Source organism: Blennius ocellaris (assembly GCF_963422515.1).
Source record: "Blennius ocellaris genome assembly, chromosome: 23".
NCBI classification, from domain to species: domain Eukaryota; kingdom Metazoa; phylum Chordata; class Actinopteri; order Blenniiformes; family Blenniidae; genus Blennius; species Blennius ocellaris.
The window spans coordinates 11,939,114-11,955,078 of NC_137672.1; the positions used below are offsets into that span (position 1 = coordinate 11,939,114).

General features: G+C 40.3%; 1 protein-coding gene across 1 annotated transcript in view; it reads right to left on the bottom strand.

The window, feature by feature from the left end:
* Nucleotides 1–15,764, bottom strand: part of LOC308147107 (adhesion G protein-coupled receptor L3) — a gene marked incomplete at its 3' end in the record, with an annotated part of 169,030 nt that extends 153,266 nt beyond the window's left edge. Inside the window, exon 1 of the mRNA XM_080519188.1 lies at nt 15,656–15,764. Within this exon, the coding sequence (XP_080375314.1) occupies nt 15,656–15,710 (55 nt within the window). The 5' untranslated portion in view covers nt 15,711–15,764. The remainder of the gene's footprint in view (nt 1–15,655) is intronic.
* Nucleotides 15,765–15,965: the final 201 nt, after the last annotated feature.

Genomic DNA, 15,965 nt, shown 5'->3' on the forward strand with positions numbered 1-15,965 from the left:
TGCAATCAAGACGTCGCTGCTGAAATTAGCCGGGGTGGCTACGCTACATCTGAGAAACACGACTATGATGATCTCCTTTGATCGTCTTTTCTCCTGCATTCAAAATGGCAGGTATCAGATGCAGAGTTATTGTGTGGAGCTAATGAGCGCTGAATATGTATGAAGCAACGTGTACGCATCCAGTCATCTGGCCATGACTCGTAACATGTGGCATATTGCGATCTGACAACAAGCATAGGATGCATGAAATGGCAAGGAATGTGAGATTGCAGGCAAAACAAGCCACGCACGTTTTCACAGAAGCAGGTGCAGAACTGTGAGGTGTGATAGCATTTCACATTTACAAAGGCTGGCACCTCAAATAACAAGTAATTTATTCAGTAAACCCGTTACTGGGAAACGCAGGCCAGAGAGATACTTTAGATGCTGCTGCCAACAACTGCAAGTTCCAAGCTCCAAAAACTTTGGGTCCTCAGGAACAAAATACTTTCAATAAATATCAATTTCAATAAATTCGGTTTCCCATTGATTACATAATTTGTGGCTTTAGCACAATGCATATTAGCAAAAGACGACACAGTAATTATTTCAGATGAGGCGAGACTCCATGGACCTGTTATACTTTAGTATGTGCTTGTAATTGAAGGTGTGTAGCGAAAACATTTAATAATGGCCAATAACAGAAGAATTTTGGCCATTTTAAATGTAATAAAAGCCAAAAATGTTTTTAGTGCCAATTATGTATTTCATAATTTGAGCCAATATTAGCATTTTGACAGTCATGTATTCACATGGTTGGCTGGTTGAAGCAGCAGCATTAAAACAATTGCAAATGTCTTAATATTTGGGTAAATGTCCCAACAGTGTACATTTGTTTTTGTTTCATTTTTATGAAAACCCATGGTTGGGTACCACAGGTGTCCATGGGGTCATATAGAGAAGAAATTACAAGGAAACTGGATGGAGAAATATGTAAAAGCTTATTTAAAAAATACATTCAAAGAGAACTGCATATGTTGGAAAGAATATTTTTGTTGCCACTTGTGTTGCAAGTTTGTTCATCAGAAATAGGCATAGTGGTTGGCATAGTTGTCATGTTCATTTAGGATACATACTATGCAGCCCTTTGGATTTATTATAATGATTATAAAATTCCATTATTGGCTCAATCACATTTAAAATGACCAAAACTACTTTATCTTTATTCTTGTGGCCTTTTATTCTAGCCAGTTTAAGGCACACCTGTTCAATAATGCTGCTGTCTAATATGCATTTTGATATGCTCCCTGTGAAGTGGATTGAATAAAGGAGATGTGCTCACAAACACAGATTTAGACACAAAAGGTCTTAGATCTTTGAGTTCACCTCATGAAACAAAAGTTGCGTTCATAGTTTTGTTTCTTTTGAACTATTCGTTTGAGCTATTTTCACACATTACATTATGTTCATTTATGTTAATCATTCAAAAGGAAACTGCATAAAGAGGATATACATTAGAATGACAAAGATTGTATTCTATTTTGAGTGTAATTTGCTGAAATTACAAAACCACCTCATGTAAATTTCGACCATATACATTTTTTTGCTGAAGAAAGTTAACAAGCAGGCATATGTCTCTTGGGGTCACAATGTCCCACATGCTTATATGTGCTGTGGCCATGGAAATAAAGTCAACAATCCCAGGATCTTACATAATGTGAAGCATCTCATAAATTTCACTCTAATTTTTGAAGGTTTTTACATTCCCGGGTGGCTCGCTTTGAGTCACATGGGAGCTCGAGCTTTAAAGCCAGACCTCCTCACTGAAGCCTAGTTCTTTTTGAAGCTTTTACCATGACCCCCAATACAAAAAAACGCCCCATTGTGCGGAGCTAACGTGCAGCTGAGAAACATCTACAGTGGGCCTATAAAAATGGCATGCTTTATTGTATGATGCTGCTGCCTGCTGTGGAGTGACATCGCTCACTCTGCCTCTCCAGTTTCAAGCCTTTCCTCAGCCCATCTCGTGGCAGAGAAAGGAGCGTATTATCACAGTGAAAAAGGATCTCCTCTGAACCCCCTCGCTTCCCACCACCAAATGAGGGGCAGTGATCGTGGAGACAGCATGTATATGTGTGTGTGTGTGCTGACATGCATTAATATGTGGGTGAGGAGTGGGAGTCAAAAAGGGAGTGCACCACTGGGGAATGTGCACCTGCAATTTTTCTCATTTGACACAGTTGGTCTTTTGTAGGCTCCTGGGCACAGGGGGATGTCTGTGGAAGTTATGGCTCCTGCCCTACACCCCCACCTTTTGAAAATAAGACATCTTCGCTTTGGCATTTTCCCATCTCTGTCTGAGACTGGGTAAAACATATTCAACAGATGACTGTGTGAGTTCAAGTTTTACGCAAATTTTACTGGAGCATAGATGAAGGGTCGCTCTACCAAAAAAATTAATCACAAACAGACCAACTATTGTGAAGAATAACTTCAAAAAGGTCAGCATCTGGAGATAATCTCCAAGTTAGATTGATATATTCTTCATTTGTTAATATCTGTAATGTGTTTTGAAATTCACTTTAAAGAGATGTTATACGATCGCTAATGTCTTCATCTAGACACTCTGGGATGACCATCAAGGCAAGATTTTTCTTTTTTTAATGGAAAGATTAACTGAAATAAGCCAAACTTTGGATCATCCTCTCAAATTGAAGAGGAATGTTCAAGAGAACTCAACACTAAATGTATTATAAAGAGGTAAATTCTAACCTCACAGCTTTGTCATAATGTGAAGAGAATTAAAGATGCTTAATACGGTTTCAGCTTCATATTTAGGCGAGATGTAAAGGAAATTATAATGTCCAATTGATTATTATGGATATTTGAGATTGGCCGCCTGTTTTTTCTTCATTCTCAATGCTTTCAAAGTGTCACGTCAGAAAGAGTGTGAAGCAGGACACTTGAATCGGTTGAGTCAGTCAGTCAGTCCAACAGGCAACCCCGGCCTTTTCAGGATTAAGGACTTCTTTAAATGCATTTTCTTGTTATTTGTTTGTTTTGGCCATCTTCTCTTCACGTTTAATATTGACACAAGTGAAAATGCTTTATCTGCTCAGAAAACTAAGTGACGCTTGGGGATCATTCATAATTTTAACAAAATCCGAATCCAACTTAACCAATGTGACAAAGAAGAGAAAATGGCACAAACTTTTCTAGAAATGTTGCACATTGAAAAGGTTAGTTTGCAAACAATATAATGTTATAATCATGTCTGGACGAATATATCCATCGTCCCTCTGCATGCATTTTGTTGTCTCAACTTCTTGTCAGGTTTCCAGGCATCAGCCTATCCTTCAGCTTGTCCAGTGTTATTTTAAGTGATAAAACTATTAAAATATGAGCCAGTTTGTAATAAGGCAGACTAATGCCTCAGGCAGAAGGTCAGGGGCTACTTAAGGGAGTATATTTGGTCAGGATATCAGTGATCCATGGCCTAAACTGACGACTCCTCCCTTGTCTAAACAGCTGTGGTGCGATACTGAGGGCAAATTGTGACCCCCCATGGGCCTCGATACTGTACATCTGCGGAGGCTGCGATGGGGGCCACTGAGGAGGATTTGTGTCCTCGTGTGTGGGAGGGTTTAAGAGACAGAAGATAAAGCCAGAGAGTGTGTATATGTCTGTGTGCACTGTACGTGCAGTACATAAAATACATAAACCACACTGTATTCTCCATCCAGTGCATCGCTCTGGAACTGTAAACTACTTGACCCTGGCATCCTTCCAAACAAGAAGGCCATGCCGAACAGCTACCATTACTCTCAGGCTATCCATTCCCCGCTCTCCTTCCTTTTATTTTAATGAGAGCACAATTAATAAGGAAATGGACCAGCTTCCCAAAGGAGGCTAGATCCTCTACAATGGAAGCCTTCTTTTGTCAATGGCTGTATTGAATTCCACTACAAGGCCACCGGGCCATATTGAAGGCCATCTCTAGTATCGCCCCACCCACCCCCACACTACTGCCTCCATATCGCTTGACCCCCCTCCCCCCACCCCCTTTCTCTGAAACATAAGGTCTCGCGGGCTAATCTGTGCCACAGTATCATTTGATCCCCTCTACGTTTTTGCCCTAAATGCAGACATTACAATACTTCATATTGATTCGCTGAGGCGAGATCGCCACTTACTGTGCAGGCATGGAATACTCAAAGATAAAACCAAAGGAAGAGAGAACAGGGTCCAACACAACCTCATCTGTAACTGGCCGGCTGCATCAGTGGTGAACTTCAGTTTGTGGCGGTAGGGCATCTGATTTTTGTTTGTGCATGAATGCATTAAAATTCACCCCACCAGCTCGAGTGCCATGTACCAGAAGAAAGAGAGATCAAATAGAACTGCAGCTAATTAATCCTTTTACCCCTTTTGTTTTTCCATTATTCCCCGAGTTGGTCACATAAAGGTGGTACTGCTTCACTCTGTCCTCTGGGTCATACTAAGAAAAGCACCTGTATTTCCATTCTAAACCTCCAGATTGCTCCCGACTGGCCAGCCAACAGCAGCAACAAAGACTCCTGGTGCACAATGCACGGCTATAATCAAGATTTACACAAATGAGAGCAGAGAACCCATTGTAAAGATGTCCTTATTCTACATATTACCTGTACTGCAATACGGTCTTCATTTGCGAAGGCGCTTTGTTGTTGTGGTGACAGGGGGCTATTATGCTGATTTCTTCATCAACAGAAAGTGCCAGTGTAGCTCAGCTGGGAACAACTCGTCACTGTTTGCTGTGGTGTGAAACTGAAGCTGGAGTACACATTCGCAGCTTCAAAGAGAGCTTGCATTGTAAGAAAACCCGCATGCTTTAGTTTGCACCACAACTGTAAAATAGTGCCTTACAAATACTACACAGAGCAAAATAAAATGATTTTGCCACGAAACAGATAGCGAGCAAAATTTGTTGGAAGAATGCACCGCTTGCAGGCTGCAGCAGGTTCCTAAAAAGCCTTCAGTTTTAGTGAAGAAGATGTGGTACTCACGTTTTAACATGATGAATCAAACAAATCCAACATGAAAGTGAGACTAAACAGTGAGAGAACCAACACAAAAGCAAGTATGCTATATGTGTAGAAAAGACGCAAAGAAACTATTCTAAAATTAGAAGCAAATAGACTGTTGCAGCGGGTCTTTAAAATGTCCCTTAATTCTGAAGTTCATAAAATATAAATTGTGAAATGTATTAAGATTTAGTTTTTATTTGATTTATTTTTTACTTCATAATCATTTAAAAATCATAAGATGGTGTAGTTTCTGTCTATTTCATATGTTTTGGGTGAAAAATAAATGTGTCAACCATATTGTGTCAAACCAACAGAACAAATCCAACATGACACCAGAGATCACTGCAGAAATTGCACTGGGGACAGAATTTGTCAGGGTCTACGTGATGTGTTAGGATATGATATGTTGGGGTCATCAAATTTTTTTTTTGTCAACATGATTATAATAAATTGACATTAAACAAAATGTCACTTCAAAGAAAACATAGTAGCTATTAGGCATTTTAGTTTTGCAATTACATGAGAACCATGACGACAGCTTAGTCCTAGAATGTTCCAGTCACAAAACATAAGAGTCCAGAAAGAAAAAGTGTAAATATTTTTATCATACACCATTTCCACCATTAATGTGAAATTACTCTTACATTACATTCATAGCCATACATGGTAGCCTTACAAATGGTATTGAATGTCCTTAAATGTGCCCTGCTGAAACCTGCCGAACCCATGAGTGAGTTGTACAGATTGATTTGAAAAATGTTACTCATTCCTTTTAAAGCCCTAATGAGGCTGGCCCCGAGGCTCCAGCTATATTTTCTTTGAAGTTGAGGCATGCTTTCAAGGAGGTTGACATGTGCGGCTCTTCGTTCTGTGTGTTCCTAAGTGTAGATCTCATCCAGTGAAGTAGACACAACAGTCCAAGGTGAGAGTAGCTGCAGTTGGTTACAGTGTCAGACTTCGTTCATATGCTATCCATCCACCCACCCATCCTTTCATCTTCTTTAATATTTGTTTTTATTATAAATCCACCCATCACAGGGAGAACACAGAGAAACAGAAAACTATGGACAATCACAGTCACACCTACAGATAATTTAAGGTGACCACATGACCTCAAACACATTGTTTTAAGACTGTGAGAGGAAACCAGAATACTTGCTAGACGACCCACTTCCTTAATCTATACATTAGTCTTAGTAATATTACTGTCCAGTAAGTTTGGTATCGTAAAATCAGCATCACAATACTTTTAAAATCCCAGTGGGAAATTAATTGTGGAAAAAAATTGCTCAATGCAAAGATGAACTAACAAAACCCATAACATAAAATAACAACAGCCTCGCCTTGCTCTTTCAAGGAAATCCATGGACATGGTGAGATGCAGAGACCAGTAAGTCAAAAAGATGAGATCAATAGACATAAACCAGATAATGCTTGTGATAGCAAATAATACTTCTTCATAGAGGCTCTAAAACCTCCTGATCAGCTATTTTAACTCTGAATAAATATCAGGCTCCACACCTCTATAGCATCAGTGTCTATGACTCACCCCTCTGCATTTAGGGTGCCGCATCCCCAATACATTCTCATTACACACCTGCTTGAGCACACTCCAACTGGGGGAAATGTTGGACTGTGATGTGGAACGTGGTTTAAAGCCTTTACATTACATCGCCAATCTTCGGATTCTGTTGCAGAGTGCCATGGTGGAACGGTTCACACTAATGCACATTTAAGAGGAAAACACATTGTATGCACAGACAGTAGTGTAGTCAATATAAGGTAAGCTAAGGTGAAGCATGACTATTTTTGAGTTGGTACATTAAGGTTAAAATGCTGGTACAAAATATGTGTTTTTTTCTGAATAGCATGAGAGAACATAAAAGTTAATGAACATAATCATATCAAATTGGCTTGCATTAGAAATGTGCCACATTGCTGCAAATGGAACTATTTTTACTTCCCGACTGTGCAACAGGGATTCTGTATATAGATGGATAACCCTTAAGCTCCCATGCCCAGATGCACACATCCATCTATCGATTAATGTTATTAGCAACATGTGCTTTGAAAGGAGAGATTTTAATCAAAGTAATTAGTAAAATGTGTACAGTTTAGCCCTCGGGCATGCTAAATCATGTGCTGCAGCACCAGCAATTCATTATGTGGATGGTTGGGAAGGACAGTCACACCATGTTTCACTCACAAAGACACCCCAATGCATGATGGCGGAAGCTTCAGGGTGGAAACAATGCTTTGAAGAAAGGGGCTGCTCTCTGGTAGTTGACAGAATTGCATATGCACTGCCATAGTGTCGAACACTGCAGTGTGTAATTATCTGCTCAGCCTGTCACAGCATCTCCCATCTCAACACAATGCAAATATGTCACAAGTGCAAAGATCTACACATATATGTGGTCGTCCATTTTCCAGGCCAAGGGTGAGAAACATATGGTGCCTGTATAGAATTCAAAGCATGGCTTGGAAAAAGAGAAGGGAAAAAGTAATTAATTTCACAAATTGAGTAAAGAGCAGGTCGCGGCGTTGTCTCTCTGCATGGCTTCTGTTTGCCCTTCCTGCTCCTCACATTCCGCCCACACCCGAAATTACCGCCTGACCCCTGCTGCTACAGTGTGGGAAACCCTGTGGTATTGCACGCCCACCTTTTTTGCACTGTGAGCCGGTCTGTGGGGTTACTTAGACGTTCTCTCTTTCTCTTTCTCTCTCTCTCTCTCTCTCTCCAGCCTTCAGGACACTGCAATTGTATGCATGCGCGACACGCGCACACATTATGCTGCCTAATGTAAACTAACATCCACTGCCACTTGACCTTGCTGTCAATATCTGTCCTCATTAAACACCATTCAGCCAGCTGCAAGTCCACTTTAAATGGCATCATTCAGTCCTTACCAAATTATGTCTGTGCTGCCGGCCTGAGTGAGGCAGGAGTCTAATTCATTTATTTAGAAGATATACACAGGTCCGAGTCAGGACACCTATAAAACATGCAGAAGCATTTAACCCCACCCTGCCATTCTTAACGTTACTGTCAGTCATTCCTCCTGGGTTGCAAGTTCTGACAGCAATTTGGCAATGTCAAGCAGTCACTTCGGATGCTCTGGGCAGCAAAGGGCATTTTTTTTATTCGCCCATATCAAGCCAGTATTGATTTTTCACTCATTACAGAAGAGCATAAAAAGGAGAGGGGGATGCTTGAGCACCATGCCAAATGCCAAAGAAAATATACAACACGGAAGTGGTGAGCTGAAAAAAGAGCTCTAATTTTCAAGAGACTGTTTATTTTTCAAAAATTTAAATTTGAATAATAATGCAACAAGCCTTTAACAATGTGAGGCCTACTAAAACGGCTGGAAAAAAAGAGAGAAATTAGGATTCAGGATGGAGCGATGAAATAAGCTGGCATCCAAACGACAGCTGTGGAGGCCACCCGTAGGATGAGTAAGAAAGAAGTTGACTTTTTTTTTGCTTCCTTTTTTCTAGAACTACAACACTATTATCTATTTTCAGGGAGCCGAGTGTGGCTTATGAGAAAAGCATAATCCATCCCGAGGAAATACAGAACCCCTCCTAAAAAGAAAAAAATATCAGTTCAAGAATTAAATGCGGGGCATTTTAAGAATATCATGAAAGTCTTTTTTTTTTTTTTTCTTTAAATGCGGGGCATTTTAAGAATATCACGAAAGCCATTTTTTAAGCAATGAAACTTTTATGTAGAAGTCAAGTCTCTGTGATTTGATTAAAATGTGGCTTTTAACTCACACCATCAAAAATAAACAATTGCACATCCAAACCATTTCCTATTTGTCTCACACGCAGTCAGACCTTAGTTGAAATCCTATTTATTATTCGATATATCCTTTCAGTAAAGTGCCAAGAAAGCGCCAAACAAATGTTAACTGGTACTTTTGTGGTGACACAGAGACCTTTAATCCACCAAAATCTGCATTCCAAGATCCTCTTTGAGCCAGTTCGTATGTATTTTTAAACCCACACTCGTGAACATGCTTCATCCGGTGTGAATGAGGCATGCTATCCTGCACAACTGACTAACAAAATAAATACACAATGAGGCTGAAAATACAAGTTTTTATCCAGACCGCTCCCGATGTGGCTCGAGGGATGGGGCATGCCGGCCAATCCAGCACCTTGACCCGCGCTGAAATACTTTAACAGCCGGAGTTGGCTGCAGTGAAATCCTGCAGACATTCACGAGCCTCACAGGATGAATACTAAAGACTCCCACCTCTACCCTGAGGCTGACATTTGTGGTTTCCAGTGAAATAACTTGTCTGCTATCCAGTAGTTATTACTGTGAACTCTGGTTCAGTGTCAGATATTCATGTTCTCATCAGTAGTCACATGCCACAATTCATTGTGAGGGCTTTCATTCACAATGTGTTATATGCTTTGGTTTAAAAGAAATAATGGCAAAAAAATGAGATTTCCTCAGAGCTGCCAATGATCCACATATTCCCTATTTTGGTAAAAATAGGAAACATATGGAAATCTAATAAAAAGGATTCCACCTGTTCAAGTAAAAGCAACAAAAGAACAGATTTTGAAAAAGTAGCCCCCTGAAGGCGACGTCAGTGAAACAGTTATTTTTTTCCCAACAAATTCTAACTTTCCTCTTAAACCATCCTATCACTATAGATATATTCAAGCTTATATTTCAATAGTTGGCAGTTATTGCACTTTCATGTGTGTTCATAATTAAATATAAGAACTCCATGTTACTCATATGTAACATACTGGAGAATCTTTGTCTTTGATCAGAGGGTCAAACTGGCCCTGGGCACCACCATGAGGACTGATATATTAATCTAGCTCTAATTCGACACTTCACAGTAGTTTAGGAAAATGTCCAGACAGTAGTAATTACATAGAAGGTCTGATTATGAGAGGTATACGTCCCAGATCCTGTTGGTGGAAAGGACTTACACTGTTCCTCATATTCAACAATCGAAAGTCACACCAGTAACAGATTTACAGATGTAAACACTGAAAAAAGCAACAAAAAAAATAATAATAACATACAATTATGATAGTTGCTACAATGAATCTGCTTCATCCTCCATCCAGCCTTGTTGGGACTACTTCTCCCTGACATGCACATCACATTCAAAACGAATATTATCACTGAGGGTCAAGTCAAGGGAACTTGTCGGTTCCATTTAGGAAAGACTTTGACATTGTTTTCAGCTTTCTTTAAGTCTCACATGAAATGCAATGAGGGACTTAAAAGACGTTTTCTCTTCTCTGTGTCCCGACCCTTTGGGTTAAAGTCAGCTTTGATGGTGGGAAGGCATGAGAAGATGAATTCATTTTCTTTTTAACTGCAGATAATGTGTTAAAGCTGTCATAAAAATAAGTACTGAAGTAAGGACGACTGACTGAGAAAACTATAGATATACAAGTAGGTTTATGTCGTTAGCACGTTCCTGTTCATTTGAACCACAGCAAACAGTTGGGTTAGTGGTCTTGACCTTTAGTTGTAGTCTTGGTATGTTTCATATTAGAACTTGCTGTTCTTTGACGACTAAAATCTGCAGTCACACAAAACATGAACTTACTCTTGCAAAATACAACCATACTAAAAGTGGCCATATCAATGTCTTCAATCCATCCTCTGAATGTTTTATCCAGGCCAGGATTGCAAGGCAATGGAGCCTTTCCCATCCAACATGAGGAAGATTTTGGGTTGCATCACGGTTTTAACCAAAAATGACCTAATACTAAACACACTCCGACAGACAATCCCATGCATGCATGCACAGGGACAAACTCCAGGGAGAATGGAGCCGTAAGATAGCCGGTTAAAAGAAGCAACTTTAACTGGGTTCTAAACTTGGCTTCTTACAATTGGAACCAGTATTTGAGCAATTCTTTCGATAAAGGTGCCTAATCTGGGTTGCGTGATGTGTAGTGGTTAGCACTCATGCTTCAACGTGAGATTTAGGCATGGGGTTTGCATGTTTTTCCTGTGTGTTGGAAATCTATCTGGGTATTCAGGAGTTTGCCTACATTCTAAAAAAATATGTGCTTGATGGCAAATGGTGACTATAAAGTGTCATTCATGGCCGGCCCTTAAAACAACATGCCTCTTTCTCAGTACGAGTTTGAAATCTTATCATTGTGGGGATTGTTGACTCCCTTCTTCATCTATCAAAAGATGATTAATTTTTGGCTAATGTGTTTGTTTAAATATGCGCCTTTGATGGATAGAATGCCAGAATGTCATTTAAAGTAGTATTGCTAGTAGAAAAAGGCGTCCTATTTGGTCGATGAAAACAAAGTAATTAGAGTTGTATTCTGCTTTCACCAATGAGGAGCAATGCGACCGCAATCATCTCCTCACTTCACCTGAAAAACAAACACATCGCTGAAGACAATTTTCTTAACCAAACCTTTCCTTGTAAGGTATATATAATTTATCCCTGCCCAGAAGCCACATCTGCCTGCATGCGTAATGCTGCTGCAAATGAATGATTGACATTCAACCACTCCAATGCCCACTTATTTTCAATGCTTCAAGTGGCATCTCGCAGTCTCAACAAAACAATACATGCCTCAATAGACTCTACAAAGAACTTTCAGCTGCTTTGAAATATGAGCTCAAATAAATCTTTTGTTTAATTAATTAAGCAAATTAGGCAAATCCGGGGATGCCTTGGCGGATGGAGTCGGTGCCCCACCATGAGAAGATTAATTAAGTGGATCGGGTACGGGAACAGCAAGAGTGACATTCAAATTTAATGCCCTTGTTTGGTTAGATAAAACTAACCTTAGCATGTTCATGCTGACACCTCAGTATTAGCAAGCTGGGCGTTTCTTTCCAGATGCATGTTGGCCAAGATTCAACTTTATGCAAGTGATGCAGGAGTGTAAAAAGGTTGTTTTTCTTTTTTTTTTTAACTCCTTTGCTTAGCTGCCACTTACTTGACATTGTTCGTTGAGCAACAAAATCTCACTAATGCACACATAAGCCGAGCAGATGTGTCAGGCTCACATCTGCCTCGCTGTTTCAACCATCCCTCATTATGCAGCAGCCCTTCCCCAGCCCCCCCGCCATGACAGGATGCTATCTGCTACTGGGCTTGATGCATGCACTTGTATGTGACCATGAAAAATGCATGTCAGTCTTCACGCTTTTGTCTCCCGGATTGTTCCTGAGCCGTCATCCATTATAGCGGCTTCGTCTCCGATTCCATGGGGTGGTATTAAGTGGAATGAATATAAAATCCTTCCCCGAGCATTTTACATGCACAGAAACGCATGATTAATGTGCTGCTCAGGCATGGCCGGAGTGTTGGGGGCATTTCTTTTCCATTGTTATTCTCAGTTTTCCAAAACAATGACAGGGATGTGTTTACTTATTTTTCGACCCAGTGACAGCATCCGTGATGGAACTTTTTATTAATCTTTCAAGACTTTGTAGCGACAGAAAAGGATATCATAAAGGCGCACACACACACACACACACAAACAAAAGACAGAGGTAACTCCTCCCACACACAGCCACACATCCCTGTCGCTCCTTCAGCTGCTTTCAATCCCTAACTTTTTTTTTAATCATTGCACTGTGACGCATGTCCAGAAATATTCCTCATTTTGTGCAAACTGTAACATGTCAGACAGACAGCTGGGGAAGTGCTGACACGCAAATAAAGACAAGGGAGGACAGGATGCTGCTCAGCTTCAATTGGAGCTTCACCGCTTTAAAACAATGTGGATCCGTGTGCATTTTTCCTATAGGTGTGTTTTATTATTGGCATATGCCAATGGAAACAGTGTTAGCTTCTGTGTTAGACGATGGCCATCCGTGCATGCACATGACTGTATACAGACAAAAGGGACTATAGATATCAAAGTAGGCCAGCATTCCCCTGAGTACACATTTCCAACACTCTAGGGGTGAAATGCGCACAATGACATTGTGGTGAATATTCCCTCTAAAGTTTCCCCAGCTGCTAAACAGTTCACTTGCAACATCTGGCTATGGCTTCTCATAGCATGCAGTGATGGATGGGTGCTATATGGCTTCTCTTGATAAAGATGCCAAAATTGTTTACTGGATGTCATCCAGTTATTACAAAAAAATACCCCCTCTGCAGCTCAATAGTTTGTCCATTTTATGTCAAATACGTCAACAGATTCAATGAGTGGTTCATTATGGTAGAAGCAGAGTGATTGATTGACACGACTATGATGGTGTTTTTTGGTATGTTTGAGCTCATTTGTGACCAATCATGCATGAACAGCAGCTGACCATTTAACAAATGCTTCAAAGCAGCTCTTCAGATTGATGGATTTTTTTATTCCAATCAATTCATATCATACTGACATAGATTAATCACAGTATCAGCCTGGAGAGCAAGGAAATGCAGTGAGCAAGAAAAACTATGCTCTGCTTGGAAAAAGTGAAGCACAATGAAGTGCATTGGATTTGAGGTTGAGTTAAAATGTGCAAAAACACACCTCTGCTCCCTTCAAATAAACTAACTGTCAGGATGTCTCCCGCAGACACGCTTTGGCCACATTCCTCCAATTTTAGGCTCCGTTCAAACTCCCCTTGAAAACAATGTCGAATTGGGAGAAATGGGTTGTCTGGCAGTTGTTAATTCTCTGGAAGGTGGAGCACTAATATGCATCTTTCTGATGAAGACTCTGGTAAAAAGAAAGAAAACTATATTCTGAGAAATCGGAGGTTCACACACATGGCATCTCATGACCTGATTGACAAATGTTTTAGACAGCACTTTTCAGTCAATACTAATCAAATAAAAGGTCAGGCGAGCCAATAACGCTAACCACACACTGGATATTTGTTTTGAATATGCAGATGTTTGCTTTTGTGCTGCACCACAGAGCATAAACTATCATTTTCACCCCTATATTTATCTGCTTTTATGTGCTTCAATCTAAGAGGGAGGTATCAAATAAAAGCTAGAAAACATATTTGCATATTCATATATTTCTGTATGTCAGAATAACTATTTCCGAGAGCTACAAAATGTGCACAAGGAAAACTTTCTATGCAACCAACTGACCAAAATGATAATGACTTTTAAATAGTTCCGATTCATTTTGAGTAATATTATCATTTTATCCCTCTCCTGACACTGTAAAGTCTGTGTTACTTATAACAGTTTAAGACCTGATATGATAAGGTGTGAAAAACAAAACATAACAATAAAAATAAAAAACCTAACACTAAAAACATGTAAGCTGAACACAAGCAGTTTGGCTCTAACATTTAATGTGTGAGCACAATTTTTAATCCTACTTCAGCTAACTCCAGCATTCCTTCACCCTGTCAAGATGTTTGCACCTGCTCATTCAACACGTACACTCCAAATTAGCGAATATTGAAATTTGGTACTTGTACACAATACAAGCCGTGTTGCAGCCAAATTTTCGAGGAACATAATCGGTGAATGTTAGAAAGTTAGGCTAACTGGGGTCCACAAGGAAAACCGAGGCTACTGAGCCTAGCCTGCCAACATTAGTGCCATTTCCCAGAGGACTTTCAGCAGCCATTAACAAATCTCTCCAACAAACTGACAACACTGTGTTCGTCCCACATTTCTCAGAGGAGGAGGGCAAGCCAGGGGTTCTAGTAACAATTTTCAGCATAAGAGCCCTTTCTATTTGAACACCAAAATGCTATAACACTCAAAGTGTGGCTTAGTGCCTCTTTTTGCTGATCAGTACTACAACGGCTAATCTCTCACTCTCTGATCAACTGAGCGATGTATGCCGCCCCTTGCCTCTTTAAGCGTTAAGGAAAAACTAATGTGCTTTATTAGATGTTGCAGTAAGCTTCAACAATTCAATTAGCTTCACATATCCTATTGATGATTTTAGCCATATGAAATTAACATTTTTATGGGCCATTGCCCCATTCCAAACATTCACTACATCTAAACCTGACCTGCACCAACACACACAAACCACCCCTGACTAATCTGAATTCAAATTACCTTATTTATGTTCCCTCTGAAACAATTCACACGAAGCCAAGAGGGGTGTGTGGTAGTTTTCGTTTGAGAGAAATAATGGGAAAAGACAGACCTTGTGAATAGTGTAATGATCTTAGTTCATGAATTATGCCATGCCCCCCCCCCCCCAATGCAGTTTTCACAATCTTAAACATACACGATATAGCCAGAGCTTCATCATTGATTCCTTGTGAGTGTTTTGCTTTTGCCAGGGGAGCAAGAGACAAAACTAAGAAACAATACAGTTCTAAAAATAGGCTGAAATAGTTAGAAAGACTCAGAAGAAGCAAACAAAGAACAGTGGGGGGAAAAAAACAGCAACTTCCAGTAAGTAAAAAAAAAAAGAAAAACAACAACAACAAAAACCCAGACAATTAGCAAAAGGAGCTAGACAGTAAAAATGAGACAAAGACGAAGGATTTTATCACAGCTGGCTGACAAGATTCAGAACTGAGAAAGTGAACGGATAAAATAAAACTCGGACATGGATTGAAACCGTAGCGATCAAAGAATGCAAAAGGTACGTTTTGTGACCGCGTCTGCACCTCCACAGGAGCACAAACACTTGCTTTATTGATTTAAACTCACCCAGTGCGGCTGGTGCGAAGAGGCTGGCGAGAACTAGCAGGCGTGCGGTCCACATGGCCTCCTCCTCTTACCGCCCGCTGCCGAGGGTCCCAGATGAGTTCAGTCTTTTGCTGGCAAAGGCCCCAAACTGGGTGCTTCCTTTATGGCACACTTCCCTCCACTGCGCCACTTCTTCCCACAAGACGGCAAGTTCTGGTGCCTTCGTTCCAAACTGCTTTGCAATATCTGTCACACAGGAAGAAAACAAACGTGTTAGCGGACTTGAAGACGATGAGTGAATCAGATTTGGGATCTGTATGCGTCGGAGACG